The sequence below is a fragment of the Hyaena hyaena genome, unplaced genomic scaffold (genome assembly GCF_003009895.1).
Source record: "Hyaena hyaena isolate Hyena2069 unplaced genomic scaffold, ASM300989v1 scaffold_8, whole genome shotgun sequence".
Classification (NCBI taxonomy): Eukaryota; Metazoa; Chordata; class Mammalia; order Carnivora; family Hyaenidae; genus Hyaena; species Hyaena hyaena.
In genome coordinates, this window is record NW_024080640.1 from 1,530,839 (window position 1) to 1,547,427 (window position 16,589).

The following is a 16,589-nucleotide window of genomic DNA, read 5'->3' on the forward strand; positions in this document are numbered from 1 at the left end:
GTTCACTATTACCAGAATATAAATTTATCTTTTAGTTTGTAGAAGCATTTCAGTCCCAGCACTAATTCCTTGTATTTCTAGCTGATACAGAAAGATGATTTCCTGTTAGACTTCTAAGGCTGCTAGGTCCCTTTTTGTATGCTGATTGTGAATTATCCATTCGAGCCAGACATGTGTAATTGGAGTAGAATTACTGATACACTCAAGAAAGCAGAACTTATAAATTTGTCTAAAGCAGCCTAATGCCATGGCACACAATTTAAATGTTCTACTTTTTTCACTGGGCAACTGATGAATACACCAGTGTCAGGTTATGAGCCATCGTTGGCCAAGGGGAAAATCTCTGGACCTTTCATTAGTGGCCAAAAGAAGTGAATGAGAGAGTCAAGTACATAGACCTAGGATAATTGAATTTTTTTGCTCTCCCATTCATTCTCTTTCATTTCAAATTTTAGATGATGGGGAGGAGAAAGACAAAAGCTGGTAAGGCATGTAGAAAGCTTTTGTCCTTAACTCTATGCAGAGCAAGCTTGGCTAATAGATGCTTAGGATAATAATGTTTCAGGGCTGTATTTCCAAAGTGGTTAGGTGTTTTTCTGATAGTCCAAATAGTACCTCAAAATTTTCAGGAGGTATTGAAACAATATTAAATGTGATTTTGTCCCACCTAAAAAGTTATCCTGGGGTGCCTTAGGCAGCTTAGTCAACTAAGCATCTGACTTTGGCTCAGGTCATGATCTTGTGGTCTGTGGGTTCAAGCCTTGCATTGGGCTCTGCACCGACAGGCAGAGCCTGGAATGTGCTTTGGATTCTGTGTCTCCCTCTCTCTGCCCCTCCCTTGCTCATGCTCTGTCTCTCTCTGTCTCTCAAAAATAAATAAACAATAAAAAACAAATAAATAAAAAGTTATCCTAAATAAACTAAGTTCATTTATAAATTATTTATTGCCTACTTTATGCCAAGTATTGTACTAGGCACTTCAATCCAGAAATATGCAGCCCTTGCCCTCTTAGCCCTCATATTTTAGAAAGGAAGATGGACAGTCAATTTATAATTGTAAGATGGTGTAATGAATTCTCACAGGGGAGCACACACCAAAAAAAAAAAAAATACATATGATGTAATGTTCACATGCTTGGCTTGTAGTAAATACCCAATAATGACAGCTGTTATTATTTCGTGGGCTTTTACTCTCCTCACTGCTCACTAAGCAATAGCACCACTGTTTCTCCAGGAGAAATCTGTAATTAGGGATAAGAAGAGAAGAGAACATGGCTTACGCTCTAAGCTGTGAAGAGAAGGGAGAGGCTGATCATGGGCAGGTTGTGGAGTGGGAATCCGAGGTCTTACCTGGTTTGTCTAAGAATATCTGTTAGCTGATAGGATACAGAAGGGAAGGTTTGTGACCTTAGTTCCCTGCTGGCTGTGCAGCTACTCAAGTTCAGTTCTTTAAATTGATTTGAACAGCATTAACAGAGGTGGATCATTAAACATTTGTACTGTTTTGCTTTGTTTTCCCTATCTTTTCGTGTAGAAGCGTATTTGTGTGAATCTTTTCTTGCCTGTTCAGTCCTTCCAGCTTTCTTCTCCAAACCCCATGTACTGACTGCAGTAGTTCAGAATGCAGTAACCAATAGGTGTTTGTTCTTCGGGCATTTCAAATCCCCAGGACCTCTCAATCCGTCACATGGGACACAGGTAGAGGTTTCCCCATTCTCCTCTCTGGCCCATTGGTGGGTGAGGCCACCATCCTGCCCTTTTGGGGGCTTCCTGGTAACACCCTCAATTAATTCTCAACGTATAGCAATACCTACAGCTGCTGACTCGGGGCTGTTGGCATTCTCCATGCGGCCAAACCTCACTCTGTGATAATGACAGTGTTTGCCAGCACACTTCTGTGGTGACTCAGGAGACAGGGTGGCCAGCAAAGCAGCCTCTTTGTGGGAGTGGATTTTGAGAAGTGCTAATTCCGTGGCGGTTTGGAGATATTAATATCATGCTGGCAGTAGATAAACAGGCAGCAGAGGGGCACATAATGAGAGAGAATCAGCCATAGCATCTTTTCCTATTTTCTCTACCCGCACATATTTTTTTCTTCTTCTTTTAAAAAAGTTCCTGGGTTTTGATGAAGAGAGCCCTTCAGTGGCTTAAATATGCACATAAAGTGGTTAGTCTAGTCATCAGCACCTCCAGAGTCTGAGGTTCTAAGAACACTAGAGTGTTAAGAGTTAACTACATTTCCAAACAACACTAAATCCTAGCATATGGTACGGTAGCCTATTGCTTACCCTGCCTCCTCCCTAAAGGGCAGTCAACCAGATGGTTTGAGTGGGGCCTTTGGTGCAACTATGACAGACACAAAGAAAGACATAAGCACTACTCTCCCCCAACAGAAGCATGCCTCTTGTCTTCCAGTGGTGGCTACAGGTAATTTTTGGAAATTTGTTTTTTGCAGTTTGCAGCTCGTTTTTGCTTCACATCAAAGGTTCTTTTCCAGCGTGGGGAGGAACCAGGCGAATATGCCTCATTAGTTGTCTGAGTGTCATTTCCAGTGTACTCTCTAGTTAGAGTATACAGAGGTGACATAGACAGTGACACCTGTTATTCTGATGAAGAAGATTCAACACATTTGAGAACTGCTTTAAGCAGGATTCTAATCAGAATATTTCTGTAGTCCTAAAAGGACTCTTTATCTGGAGTATTGCTCCAAATCTGCTCATCTCAGATTTTATACTTTTTACTTTATTTGTTCCCCCATCTGGTGCCATTTCTTCATAACAAACTCTCATTCCTCCACAGTAACCCTCCCAAATTCATTCATAGTCTTACCTTCTAGAAGCCCCCTTTGGGTTGGGAGAACCACTGTCAGGAGTTCTGAGGAGAAGAGAATTACTGGGGGTGTTATGTTAAGCTAACCTTTCTAACATTGCCAAGCTGGAATAAGGCATTTTCTAGTTACACTATAGGCTAGAAAGGAGATTTTAAGAAATTTAGGTCATGCTTTTATGTGTTCTGTTTTTTTTTTTTTTTATCTGTGTGCCTGATATTTTAGAGCAGACTTTTCTTGAGGGTAGTGGCTTGTTTATAACATTCTGTAAATAGCCCTGTGTAATGTGGGCTTTTTACAGATATTTTCTGCTGGTTTTTATGTATGGATTGATATAGCATCTGACTGTAGTAACTAGAAAGATGCTGAGCTAGAGAACTTTGTTATTCCACCTTTTATTTGGATTTCTAGCCTAACAACTCACTGATCTTGAAATCCTTGGCTTCTCCTTCCCTGTGTCAGGATGCGTTAAGACCTCCAGGTGCTGACTGTTATTATTTCTGTTGACTGAGCCCCGTGTACACCTCTGGTGCTCACTGACCCATCTTTTCGGTTGCAGAAACATTGCTGAGGCCCTCGTCAGCAAAGGTCTAGCCACAGTGATCCGATACCGGCAGGATGACGACCAGCGCTCCTCGCACTACGACGAACTGCTTGCTGCAGAGGCCAGGTGAGATGAGTAATTACTAAAGGGAACACAATGGGGCCCACAGCCCCGCTTTCTTCTTTCCCACTATCCTGCCCATCTTGGAGCAGAATGTAATGGAACGCAGTGCGCTGAGAAAGCTTGTATGCTTTTATCCCAGTTCTTCCCCATCAGAAGAAAAGAGGCACACTTAGAATGTGCTGTCTAACCTTGAGCTGTCTAACACTTGGGCCTCCATTGGTTTTAAATCTGTAAAATAAGCATATATCAGATATGATCTGATGTAGATGTGAAATGACTCCTAGGTGAGAACATAACTGTGTTATGGTTATACTTTTATACCACCAGTCTGTCCTTCCCTGGGACTCACAAGGAAGCTCTGCCTATGTGTGCAGGACATTTGCCTCAGGTTATTACCTCCAGAGACCTCTGCTCCCGGCCCCTCCCATTTATCACCTCTCAACCTTTTGTCATGTACGAAGGAAATGAAAACATTTATTAGGAAATGAGTTTTTGTTTCACACTTCTGACAGCTGGCAGGAGAGCACTTGAGAAGCCTTGTGACATTTTACTCTTGTCCTTCCTCCCTGCCGCTGGTTGCCCCAAGGACATGCATACTGCTCAGGGTTATTTCCTACCAGTGACATTCCTTCTGGCTCTTACAGAGACTTCTGTCATTGGGTGGTACCGGTAGTTTAGTGATTCCCAGATTTCCTAGGAAAGAGCAAAAACTGAGCTTCTATTGGTGAACTGACCTAGGTAGTTCAGCAGACTATTTGGTCTCAACCAAAATATAGCCCATATTTCAAAGAGGTGTATGCCACACTCGACCACTTACTTAGTTCTAGAAGTTTGGTAGTTAACCAGCTGGTGCTCTACAGCTTGAGGGGGAATGGGTTTGGGCACCTGTTATCTGTACTTCAGATTTTGTCGTTGAGATCACTTCTTTTGCTCTTTGGCCCAGAACATTGCCCTGATATGTGACATTTACCTCTAACACTATGTCACATCCTGATGGATAGAGCATCTGTAGAATGTCACACAGAATGTCAGCTAAGAAATCAGTCTGTCAGATATTTGTGGCTTTTTGGATTCTTTCTTGTGGGCTTTTCCCAATAGGCCCTGTCTACAGTCTGATTCATGAACACAGAGAGTTCAGTGAATACACCAATAACTTTGGTTATTTAAGGTACTTTAATGGCCAGCATAAAATAACATGATATATAGTCCATAATTGGTGATTCTCTTAATCTTCCTCGGTTCCTCCTCCTTACCTTGCCTAGGCAAGCAGCCTGGCTGTAAGAACCAATAGAAGGAAACAGAGCTTCATATCTCTGAGTACTATTTGATAATGTAACTATTCTAGGAAGTGGACAGTGATTACACTGCAGTTTGGTGGGATTCGAAGGGGGAGCCTGTGCTCAGCCTGTGGGTGGGCTTGGTGAGGTGTAGCAGTAAGCTGAAAACTAGGTTCTGAATCCGCAGCATAGCAAGAGCACTAAGCAGTTAGGTAGGATCTAGACTCCTGTGTTCTGCCCCTGGGTCACTCTACTGGCAGTTAGACTTGAAAATAATTGGCATAGCTGCTCTGGAAAGTGAGCCCACAATAGGCTTTCTTTTTCTTTTTACCTTTTTTTTTTTTTTTTTAATTAAAAAAATGTTTAACGTAAGCTGTACATACCAAATGTGGGGGCTTAAACTCACAATTCCAAGATCAAGGGTCTGCCCTTAGTTCTACCAACTCAGCTAGCCAGCTGCCCATGTATTCTTTCTTACACTGTTGGAAATAGCTACATCATGCTAGTTTAATGAGTATGTGTCTAGTGAAATTTTTATAGACTGTGTTGTAAATATTTTAAGTTTTTATTTAAATTTCAGTTAACATACAGTATAATATTAGTTTTAAGTGTCCAGTATAGTGATTCATCACTTCCATACATCACCTGTTGCTCATCACTCTTTAATCCCCATCACCTATTTAACCCATCCTCTCACCCACCACCCTTCGGTCACCATCAGTTTGGTCTCTATAGTTAAGAGTCTGTTTCTTTGTTTGCTTCCCTCTTCTCTTCCCCCCTCCACTCCCCCACTTTGCTCATTTATTTTGTTTCTTAAGAAATCTGACATATGAGAAAATCATATGGTATTTGTCTTTCTCTGACTAATTTCACTTAGCATAATACTCTTTAGCTCTCACCATCTCATTGCAAATGGAAAGGCTTCATTCTTTTTTATGGCTGAGGAATATTTCATCATGTAGTTATATACCACTTCTTCTTTATTCATTCATTAATCATTGGACACTTGGGCTGTTTCCATAATTTGGCTGTTGTAGATAATGCTGCTATAAACATCAGAGTGCACGTATCCCCCTGAACTAGTATTTTTGTATTCTTTGGGTAAATACCTAGTAGGGTAATTGCTGGATTGTAGGGTAGTTCTATTTTTAACTTTTTGAGGAACCCCTCCATTCTATTTTCCAGGATGGCTGCACCAGTTTGCATTCCCAGCAACAGTGCAAGAGGGTTCCCCTTTTTCCACTCCCTCACCAACAGCCATTGTTTCCTGTGTTGTTGATTTTAGCCATTCTGAGAGGTGCAAGATGATCTCTCTTTGTAGTTTTGATTTACATTTCCCTGATGGTCAGTAATGTTGAGCATCTTTTCATGTGTCTGTTGGCCATGTATATGTCTTCTTTGGAAAAATGTCTGTTCATGACCCTGCCCAATTTTTAATTGGATTGTTTGGTTTTTGGGGTATTGAGGATAGCGAAATTTTTTTCAACTTTGAGGTTTTAAGAAAACGGCTCTTTAGCACTCATTTTAAGCAGAATCAATGTAACAACATGCTTGTCTGCTAAAGCAGCGAGCAGCCTAGAGATAATTGTGTTGAGCCATTGCTTTCAGACTGATGGTGGAAAAACTTGCTTCGGGGTCATTGCACTGTTGTAAGTTGAGTAAACAGAGAGGAATTAACCACTTCCCCAAGCCTGTGAGGCACTGCCATAAGGCAGTACAGACCTTGTAAAGAATTAGGAGAAATGGCCAGCGTGAACTGTGAGTCTTCCTTTAAAGCAGTATTGTTAGTGAGCCCCAGGAGGGCAGCCCCATGCCATCTTCTAGATACTGACTCCCAGCGAGGTGAATGAAGACCCAAGAAAGAGGTGCACACCTGCCAGATGGGAATGGGGGATTTGTAGCCATTAAAAAGCATTTTCAGTGCAGAATGTACCTTCCCCCCTTTTTAGTGGTAGAGTTGACCTTGCTCATTTAAGACCACCTGTTTTCTGGCCCTCTGCTTTATTTTAGTGTGCTTTCACTTTGAAGCGCTCCATTCCCCCATGACACTCTCCTCGTTGTTGCCTTAGCGTTCTTACTTGGTTCTGTCACGTTGCAACATGTCAGAGCTCTTTTTACATGCTTCTCCTGCCCCTTATTCTGCCTGTCCATTGAATATTATCCAAGTGTAGGATTGTTTTCCCCTAGATGGATTAGCTATTTTTTCCAGTTGAACTCTGCCTTATAATTTTATGCCCCCGCCGATGCGGATCCTCCACCTCCCAGCTCAGTGTGCTCTGCAGATCTCATTAGTGAGATGTTTACCCCTCTCCTAGGTCCTGAATAGAACCCCTAAACAAGAATGGCTTTGGTGTTGACCCCAAGTCTCTCATTGTATAGACTGTCACTTAACTATCTTTTGATTATCATCCTTCAGCTACTTTTTAATCTTTGATGATTGTGTGCTGGACCAAGCCAATTTGAATTAATTTCCCAAGTACAATTTCTTGAGGTACTGTATCTAATGCTTTAGCAAAGGCTAAATTAATAACATCTGCTATATTCCTATCAGTCTTTCATCCTGGAACTTGTTAGGTAAATAATATGTGAGCGAAGGTAACGTAGCAAAGCCAGCAATTTATTTTAGCCCTTCCCCATGAGGGTGTTGATTCCAACAGATTACTTTGTCCCTGACCCCTGGCTTCCTGTTTTTCCCTTTGGTTATCACTAGTGATATTGGCAGTGGTGCACAGTACTCTTCCATTGATTTTGCTTTCCACAGCACTGCTTGGCCATTAATTCTTTTAGGGAAACCTTGTAAGCTTTGGGGAAAGGGCAGCCTGTTAACTCAGCTGACGTCTTGGGTCAACACGGCTGCCTGCCCAGGAGTCGATGAGCTTTCTCAGGGCTCTGCAGCCACTGCTTCCCCTGCAAGGGGGTAGGTACATCCTGCTGGCCTTTCTCAGGCCATGATGGGAGCTCTGGGAGTGATGTGTTCTGTGCTTACTGGGAAGCCAGGAAAGAGAAAGAAAGAGATGAGGACCAGCTGGAAGTCTGCCTGCTGCTTTCGAGCATGTCCACCTGCCTGCCAGAAGCGAGCTCATACCACTTAAGCAACTGTGTTCAGTGTGCTGACCCTTTGAGGCCCCTTCCTTCACATGCCTCTCCGCTTGGGAAACCCTCATTATATCTCAAATACCTGGCATATTTAGAAGAAAGCACATCTTTTTTGTTGAAAGGATAAATAAACCCCTAATCCCAATAGGCACCTTCCTTTCCATTTTAGTTGTCTATCATCAGCTGCCTCCTCCCATATTACCTTGTGTCCTGGCAAGATAAGGTTTTGGCATGTTTGCTGGTACTCTCCCACCTCGCTCCTCTCACAGGCTCCATTGAAGAATCGTTGATTCCCTCCCCCACCCCCCCCAACGGTTCTGAGAGCTCCAGTGTGTGTCCTTCGTGCTTTTAATAAAAAAAAGACCTTATGTACAGCTGACCCACACTTTGTGTTGACATTGCTGAACTTGGTTCCCCCTTTTAGGGGCCTCATATGGCCTTCTTTGGGAATCTGACGCTTCATTTCTTTCCTGCACCATCCTAATTTTTCATCCCCATATTGACTTTCCAACATTTTCTGTTCTTGTTTTATTTCAGTATTTCTCACTCAGCTGGCTCACTGAATTACTTTTCTGGATGGGTGTTCTAAACTTAAGGTGGGGCTTTTGACTCCTTCAGAGAATCTGTCTCCTATCCTTCTGAGGTATTTGCAAGAGACTGAGTCATCATTGGGACCCTTCTCATTTTCTCATAATCTAGCCTGTGTATTTGATATGACACATTCAGTTTAATTTGAAGTAGACCAGAATGTGAATTTCCTTAGTGTTCCAAGAGGTCTTCCAAGTGGGGTTTCATTGAGCTTGTTATGGGCACTGACGAGGAACTGGTAATGCTTGGAGTCAGATCAAAGCCTGGCTGTGTGCCTTGTTTTCCTTGGATGTCCAGACCCGGTGGATATCATATGTGTACATTCTCCTAAAGTTACCAGTAACTTTATTTAAAAACGTAATATTTTAAAATTTCCTAGAAACTGTTAGAATCTGTGGCTTGTTGCAGGAAAATACAGAAGTTATGTTAGCTCAGTGTTGGGGCTTTATTCTTTTAAGGCACCTTTTACTTCTAAGATTTTGTAATTTCAACATAAGGATGTATATATTCAGAAAAGAAATTGATGCCCCGGCTTGACTGTGGGAAAGCAATTGCATCGAACAGTCTAGTGTCTGAGCAGATTTAAATGAATTTAGATTCATTCTGGACATACATAATGAGGTTAGGGTTATCTTGGGAGAAGAAAAAAGGGCAGGCTCTCCCTTATCTTTTGGTTTGTATTCTCTTTCTTAGCTGGCACACTGCAGATTTAGAAAACTGGCAGTGTCCCCTGTCGTTGCAAGGCAAGCCGAGCCTTCCCCTGCTGCAGCTCCGCCTGGGCTCCCTGTCTCTCCCCAGCCTCAACACAGACTCATTTTTCTCCTTGAACAAACCTTGCAACATACCCTTTCTTTAAAAATGAAAACATAACAGCTAGTGCTCCTGCCTTGCTGACTTCTGCACGTCTAATCTCCAAACTCCATAAACACCACTCCTTAATTAAAATCCTATGGAATAGCTTTTGTGTTCACCTAGGATGGTTGAATCTCTAGGAAATCTGTGCTGGCATTTCCATCACAGACTTTGATCAGAAGGCTAGAACTTGCTAACTCTTTCCTAGGCCAGTATCAGTTAGCCGTTTAAGAGGGAAACTGAAGTAACATTCTCTCTGGGTGATGTGGTAGTTGGGGGCCGAGATGGGCTTACTAATTTCTGTGCATTTCCACTGAAGTGCTTTTGGTCTCCCGCTCCTAATTTAGCCATAGCAGCTCCACTTTCTCCCTGATTTATAGTTTTTTCACAAAATTTCAGTAGGTGAAAAAAAGAAATTTCAAGCTCTTTCTTGAAAAAAATACAAAACTTTTGGATCAGTTCCCTCCTCTCCGTATCTTTAATTTAACTGGCATTTACAGTATTGGTTATGAATGAAATCTGAAGACTCAACTCACCAGCACTTTCTGTTGCTAAGTTAAAACCTCTGGCTCTAGTATTCTGAAATGGAAGAGCTCAGCACCACTGGTTTGACACAGTTCCAATTTATTAAATGTCTTAATAAAAATCAGGTTTCATCCCTGTACCAATCCAGGGAGAAAATTGGAGTTGAATTGTGTGTTTTGAAAATTTGAAACTAATACATCCTTTCACAATGTATAGATTATATGAGTTAACCAGTTCTCCAAGAAAACAAATCATTTCTCTACTGGGAATAGTTGTTCAAGGCAGGTTTATCTTGCCTGTGATGGCTTTGCATTCATTTCTTCTCTCCATTCTCATTTTCTTGAGTGTATCCTGGGTCCCAGGCATTGGGGATAATAGTAATGAAGAAAAAAGATAATAGACTCAAGCCTTACAAAGCATGTAATCTCAGAGGGACCGACATTAAATAACTTTAATAGTACCTCTGGATATTGCGATTTTCCTATTTCTTCTCTTTTCCTCCTGTTTTCTTAGCCCCTCCTCTTTTCTCCTTGTCCGTTATTGACATTGCTTGCCTTACATCTTCTTTTATTCTGTCTCTCATTTCTGTTAAATTTTCCCATGAGAACATTTCCCTGAAATTCATCTCTTCTATCTAGCTTCTGTTCTTATCTTTCTGATGATTTAATGGTACAGCTTTAAATAAACCAAGATTTCTCACTTTCAATCTAATGACCTCAACAAATGAATATTTCTTTGAATAAAACTAGGTCCTACTGAATATTGTTAGAAACAGAGCTTTGATTGGAAGTTTTCTGTGTTTCTTTACTGTTTAATCATGGAACTTTGTCACCGGGGTGTTGGGTTTTTAGCCCAAGGATCCTAGAAAGCTGGAGCCAGGTGAATGATCTGCGCTGTCTGCTCAGCTGCACTACAGTCATGCCTGTGCAGGTTGGAGGCCAGCACAGAGAAACGGGGCTGTTCTTTTTCTTCAGGATCCTAGTGACTTCCTTTCTTTTTTTTAACCCCTGGAAGTGTACACCCCACTACATCTTGTTTTTACAGTTAGGGGTCATGGTTATGAGGTTGTTCGTGGGATTCAACACATGTCAGTTGGTGCGGGGGGCGGTTCGCTGTTGGGGAATAGGGTAGATTCGCTATTACAAGTAGGATAACGGAAAATGCATGAAAAGAACTGGTGTGGGGAAGTGATTTGACGATACAGCTGAATATGGGAAAATTTAGCTTTTCCCTTTCTTCAGAAAAGATGATGCACTCAACATCCAAATAGCAGTAATCAATCTGCATTTAAAGCAACACAAATGGCCACTTCTGGAGAGCTGTGTTTCCAGATAGTTTTCTCCCTCAGGATATTAAGAGGATCTGCTCAGTCTCTTTATCCTATCCTTCTCTTCTTCTCTTCTCTTCCTGCCCCCAGTTCCTTCTGCTGGAACTCAAGTTGTGAGATGTGTCTTGATGACCATTGTGAGGAGTTGGGGACATTTGGAACTCATTAGGTTTTCTTGCTATGTTGTACACAAACCCAAGGGTGGATCAAATAATGAACTCATAATTAATCTTCCTTGCCCAGTCTTTTCAGTAATCATTGGTCTGCTCTGATTATATTCATTCAGAAGAAGTGCTAGAGTTATCTTTCTACGTAATTTGCCTTGTCTGCACATACCACAGAGTGGCTTACCCTCACACTGTCTTCTTGGCTAAGAGACTCATGCTTCTGTCACACAACACTTAAATATTTGGTTTCAAAATGTATTTCAGAAGTATTTCAGGAAAACATATGAAGATTCTCATGCTGGAAATGTAATTTTAATCCAAAATGAATTGTAACAGTAACGTGAGAACACTTGACATTGACCCTTGACTCCTTCGAATGCCTTACAAGTCGACTCCTTAACCCATTGGTTCTGAAAGTATGATCTTCCAACCGGCAATGTCATGGTCACTTAGAAACTTGTTATAAATGTGAATTTACAGACTTCCCCAAATTTTCCCCCTCCCCAGACCTATTGAATCAGAAACTCTGGAGTTGAGTCTCAGCAGTCTCTTAGAACATATACTTCAGGTGATTGTGGTGCACACTAACATTTGAGAACCACTGCCCAATTCCTGACCACTGTAAAACAAATCAAAATAGGTGTCCTTTTATGGAAGATTAATAATCTTTATTATAATTGGAATTACAATCCTGGTTCTCAGTAGTAGAGAACAAGCCAGGGAATGGAGAAGCTTTGGATTTCTTTGGATTTCTCTGCCTGGTAGTGCCTTCCCTGTGACCACAGCCATACTTGTTACCCATCAAGCCAGTTAAACAGCTGCCTATTCCCTTTGACTCTATCCCCTTCCTCATACTCTGCATTCATGGCTCCTTAATTTGATTTCTTCAGAGTAGCCTCCACCAGCTCTTGGCTAATTTAATGTGAAGTCATCTTGAGGGTTGCTGTTCTTGCTTGATTTGGCTCATCTGCAGTGTCAGGTGGTTGAGTGGGTTGGAGAGCTGAGTCTCTATTACCAACATCCCTCTCCTGCTTTTGCTCTAATCCTTGGAAATCTCTCAGGACTACTGTAGTTCAAATAATTAATCACTGATACATCAATGTGCAGAATTTTATAGCTGCTCGTGAAAAGGAAATCTGCTTCATAGCTTTCTTTCATTTCCAGGATTCTTTGCATCTAAATTTCTTATAAACTGTCTTGTACACTTTTGTTTTATCTTGGGCTGCCCCCGACTCTTCCCTTCCAGCTTTGGGTACAGAAGTTGAGAAGGATTACTTCCCATTCCTCTTGCTTCTGCATCAGATTCAGAGAGCCAGGTCTCTAGTGGAACAGCAGTGAATCTTTCCTAGTAGGTCCCAGTAAATGTAGCTCACATTGGAAAAAACATTTTCTAAACAGTGAGTCTGTTGCTTTTCACTCAGTCAAAAGACACATTAAAACATTCTCTGATTTTTTTTTTAATGTTACAGTGACAAATATTTATCAAGTGCATTGGGGATAAAAAGAAACACATGGTTTCATGGGGATTTGGATGAGCAATTAAATCATTACAAATACAGTTGTAAGAGTGGAGGTAATGTAGGGGTGCACAGGGAAGCAGCACCTACATCAAAGAGATCTTATCCCCTGAGTCCATGAGGCAAGGCACATTGTGCTGGTTCACCTTGGTAAAGGGAGGTGGAAACCAGTTTCAGTATTTATTGCCTGGTGACACAGTGGTTCCACATTTATGAATTTGTCCTAAGGAATGATTAGGGAAGCACCCAACAGTTTATTTATGTCTGGGGGCACCTAGGTGGCTCAGTTGGTTGAGCTTCTGACTTCTGCTCAGGTCATGGTCTCACAGCTTGTGAGTTCAAGCCCCGCATTGGGCTCTGTGCTGACAGCTGAGAGCCTGGAGTCTGCTTCAGATTCTGTCCCCCACCCCCACCCCACCCCGCTGTCCCTCCCTCCCCACCTCTCTCTCTCAAAAAGAAAAAGAAAAAAAATTTTATTAATTGTCAAAGTTATTCCTCACGACATTATTTTTTAATAGTATTGTATTCACATAAGGAACTAGCAATAGGTGATCAATTAAATTATGGAGTTTGCATTCATGTGATGGATTCATCTTCAATTAATATGATATAAAACATTAATAACATAAGGAAGTATTAGTTATCATTTCTAGCAGGAAAAAAGAGACCACAAAACTATTCCACAATTTTTTTTAAAGTATAGGTGGATGGGTGTGTGTATCAGCACTTAGAAATTATGTTAATGGTGCTTTCATCGTGGAGTAAAATTGTGGATCATGGTTTCACCATTTTACTTCCTGATGGTCATATATTGCCTTTGTGATCAAGAAAGTTATAAAAGCAATATTGTTGGGGCAGGTTTGAGCTGTCATTGCTTCTGATCTGACCTTTTTTTGAGGCCGTGTCCTTTCAAAAAGACTTTAGACTGATATTGACCATTTCTACCCAGCTCTCATAGTCCTTTGGTCCTAATCTAGGACAATGGAGTTTGCTTGTGTTTCCTGTCAATCTAGCACTGGGATACCTCTTCTCTGGTAGTCATCTGACACAGAGCTCACATTCCGCCTCCCTCTCCCGTCCCCCTTACCTAATCTCTGCAGATCTGTTGTCACACTGGGCACAATAGCGTGTGTCTTGGTTTCTTCTTGTATTAGTTTTAGGTGAGATGACGGCTTAGAGTTTTTTGTCATTTGCTTTACTCCCTCATAATACCTACTGACTCATTAGTCCGCCTACCTCCCCTTGACCATAGGATTCAATGTTCTCATTTCCAGTCTGTGTACACTCCATCTTTTCTGTCTTTCTTATCAGTAATTCTGATTTCATTGAAAATCCAGCTGCATAATTGTAGCACCCCCACCTACCATTGTGCACCTGTGCCTGCTCTGTATCTTATTTCCTGAGTGTGAGGACCCTGTTGCTTCCTCCAGCTGCCAAGGAACCAGTAGAAAGGCCAAAGGAATTGTTTATTGCTGCTGTGTTTCATTGATATCTATATTTGGTTCATGCTGAAACACGTATTCATCAATGTGACCTGAAGCACAGTGAGAGGTGCTTTAGAAGTTTAGCAGGTTATTTACTCTTTGTTCTGCTTTTTAACCTTTTCTGTTGGAATTGTTTTCTTTTCCTTTCAGTCATTTATCCTGTATTGTCAAGCAGGAATTTCATACAACCCTGCTGTTTGTTCTGTTTCATTGTTTATTGTGATCAGAGCTTTGCTCTCTCTCCCCATCTCCTCTAGTCCTCGATGTACTTCTGCTTCAGTTCAGAGGCCAGGCTGTAAGCTCCTCTGCCCGGAACTGTTCCAAGGAGCAAAGCCAGGATGCCTACGAACTGGAGCATATATCATGAAACTGTGTCCAAGAGTTAGCAAGCCTCACTCTTTTGCCCTGCAGATACTTGGGCATTATCCGTGTCTCCAATTTGAAATATTTTCAACATTCTGCATTCGTCAGTCACCAGTCGTTTGTTCAGCTTTACTTGGCAAACAATAATGGAACTAGATGACCCTGAGTTTATAACTATGTGAACATAGCCTCTGTGTCAAATACCGTAACAAATAATAAGGACAGAATCCTGACCCTCGAAGGTGCTGAAGTCTATCTATAAGAAATAAAGAGGAACACATAGTGAACTTTGAAAGTAATGTATTACATTTCATGATTGTATACTGAACTGAGTGACACACACCCTCATATAATGATTATGTATATTTGAGTATGATTCTACCATCATTTCAAAGTGTAATTCATAGAGACCCCCCAGCATACAAACTGCAGCTTACCTAGGACCCCAGGTTAAGTATTCCTGATGTGATAACTGATTAATGATTGTGGTGAGCTTGTTGCTATGGATACACTCTAATTCTTTTCATTCTATAGTTTGGACCTGTCTGGGCACATGTAATGAATAACTTTCACACAGGTGGCCTGGAGACAATGGGCTTACTCAGAAAGAGTAATAAGGAAATCATGTGAAGACATGAACTGTGAATTTATGGTAGAGGCCCATGAAAATCAAGCATTGTATTTTTCACTGGACATCACAGGCTTGTGGTCTTTGTTTTGGGTGTAAAAGTAGGGCAACAGAATGACGAAATGGATGGTTATGGGGAAGTCATGCAGCAGTGTGTGCAGCATCAAATCAACATGACGTGCAGTGTCAAAAGAGATTGAGCAAGTTAAAAATTTCCTGATGTTCGGGTGCCTGAGTGGCACCGACTTTTGATTTGGGCGCGGGTTATGATCACCCAGTTTGTGAAGTCTGGCTTCATGCTGACAGTGCAGAGTCTGCTTGGGAACCACCCTCTCCCACTCTCTCTCTGCTCCTCCCCCTGCTTGTGCACATGTGTTCTCTCCCCCTCTCTCAAAATAAATATTAATAAAAAGCTTTTTAAAATTTCCTGATGTTATCTTGTCATAAATTGCTGGGGACTTGGCCTAGTAGGGTTACAAAAGGGCCAAGTGAAGTTAGGAAGGAAGAGGGGTGCCTTGGTGGCTCATTCTGTTAAGCATCTGACTCTTGATTTGGGCTCAGATTAAGATCACGTGGTTAGTGAGATGGAGACAGAGCACGGAGTCCGCTTGGCACTCTCTCTCCTTCTCTTTCTGCCCCTCTCCTGTGTGCAATATCCCTCTCTCCGTATCTCTCTCTCTCAAAATAAATAAATAAACCAAAAAAAAAAAAAAAAAAAAGNAAAAAAAAAAAAAAAAAAGGAAGAAAGTATTGGATGTAGGTGATGAAGCCAAAGCAATTAAGAAGCAAGTTGGTTCCTAGTTACCATGAAAGCGTTGTTAAAGGGAAATTGTGGATTTAGGAGCTCTTAATCTCTCCCACTTCTAAGGCTTCCCCTGCCTCATCATTCCCCTGCTACCTCTCTGTTGTATGCCATTTCTGCCATCCATCACTTTGTCTTATTTAGATCTCTTTTATGTATGAAAGTAGTTGTGAAACTGTGTTGGAAGCTCCTGTTCCCCAGGAAAATTCACATGTGTAATTTCACCAATTCAAGGTAGTTTATAGATACTCCCAGCGTCCTAAGTGTGAGGCTCCCTTATGTCCCCAGCTTAAGAATTTCTGATGAGACAACTGTTTTATGATTGGGTCAGGTTGAATCTAACTGTATAGCCTTTGACTTTCTTTGTAATCACTCAAAAATATACATTCAGAATAACAGTCTACCATCACTGAATTGGAATTAAGACCATGGCACATTTATGGCATAAGATGAAATGTTGCATGTCATA

General features: G+C 41.4%; 1 protein-coding gene across 1 annotated transcript in view; it reads left to right on the top strand.

Annotated features, from left to right (window-relative positions):
• Positions 1 to 16,589, top strand: part of SND1 (staphylococcal nuclease and tudor domain containing 1) — a 409,429-nt gene that overhangs the window by 215,406 nt on the left and 177,434 nt on the right. Inside the window, exon 13 of the mRNA XM_039243180.1 lies at positions 3,387 to 3,497. Coding sequence (XP_039099111.1) covers positions 3,387 to 3,497 — 111 coding nt within the window. The remainder of the gene's footprint in view (positions 1 to 3,386; positions 3,498 to 16,589) is intronic.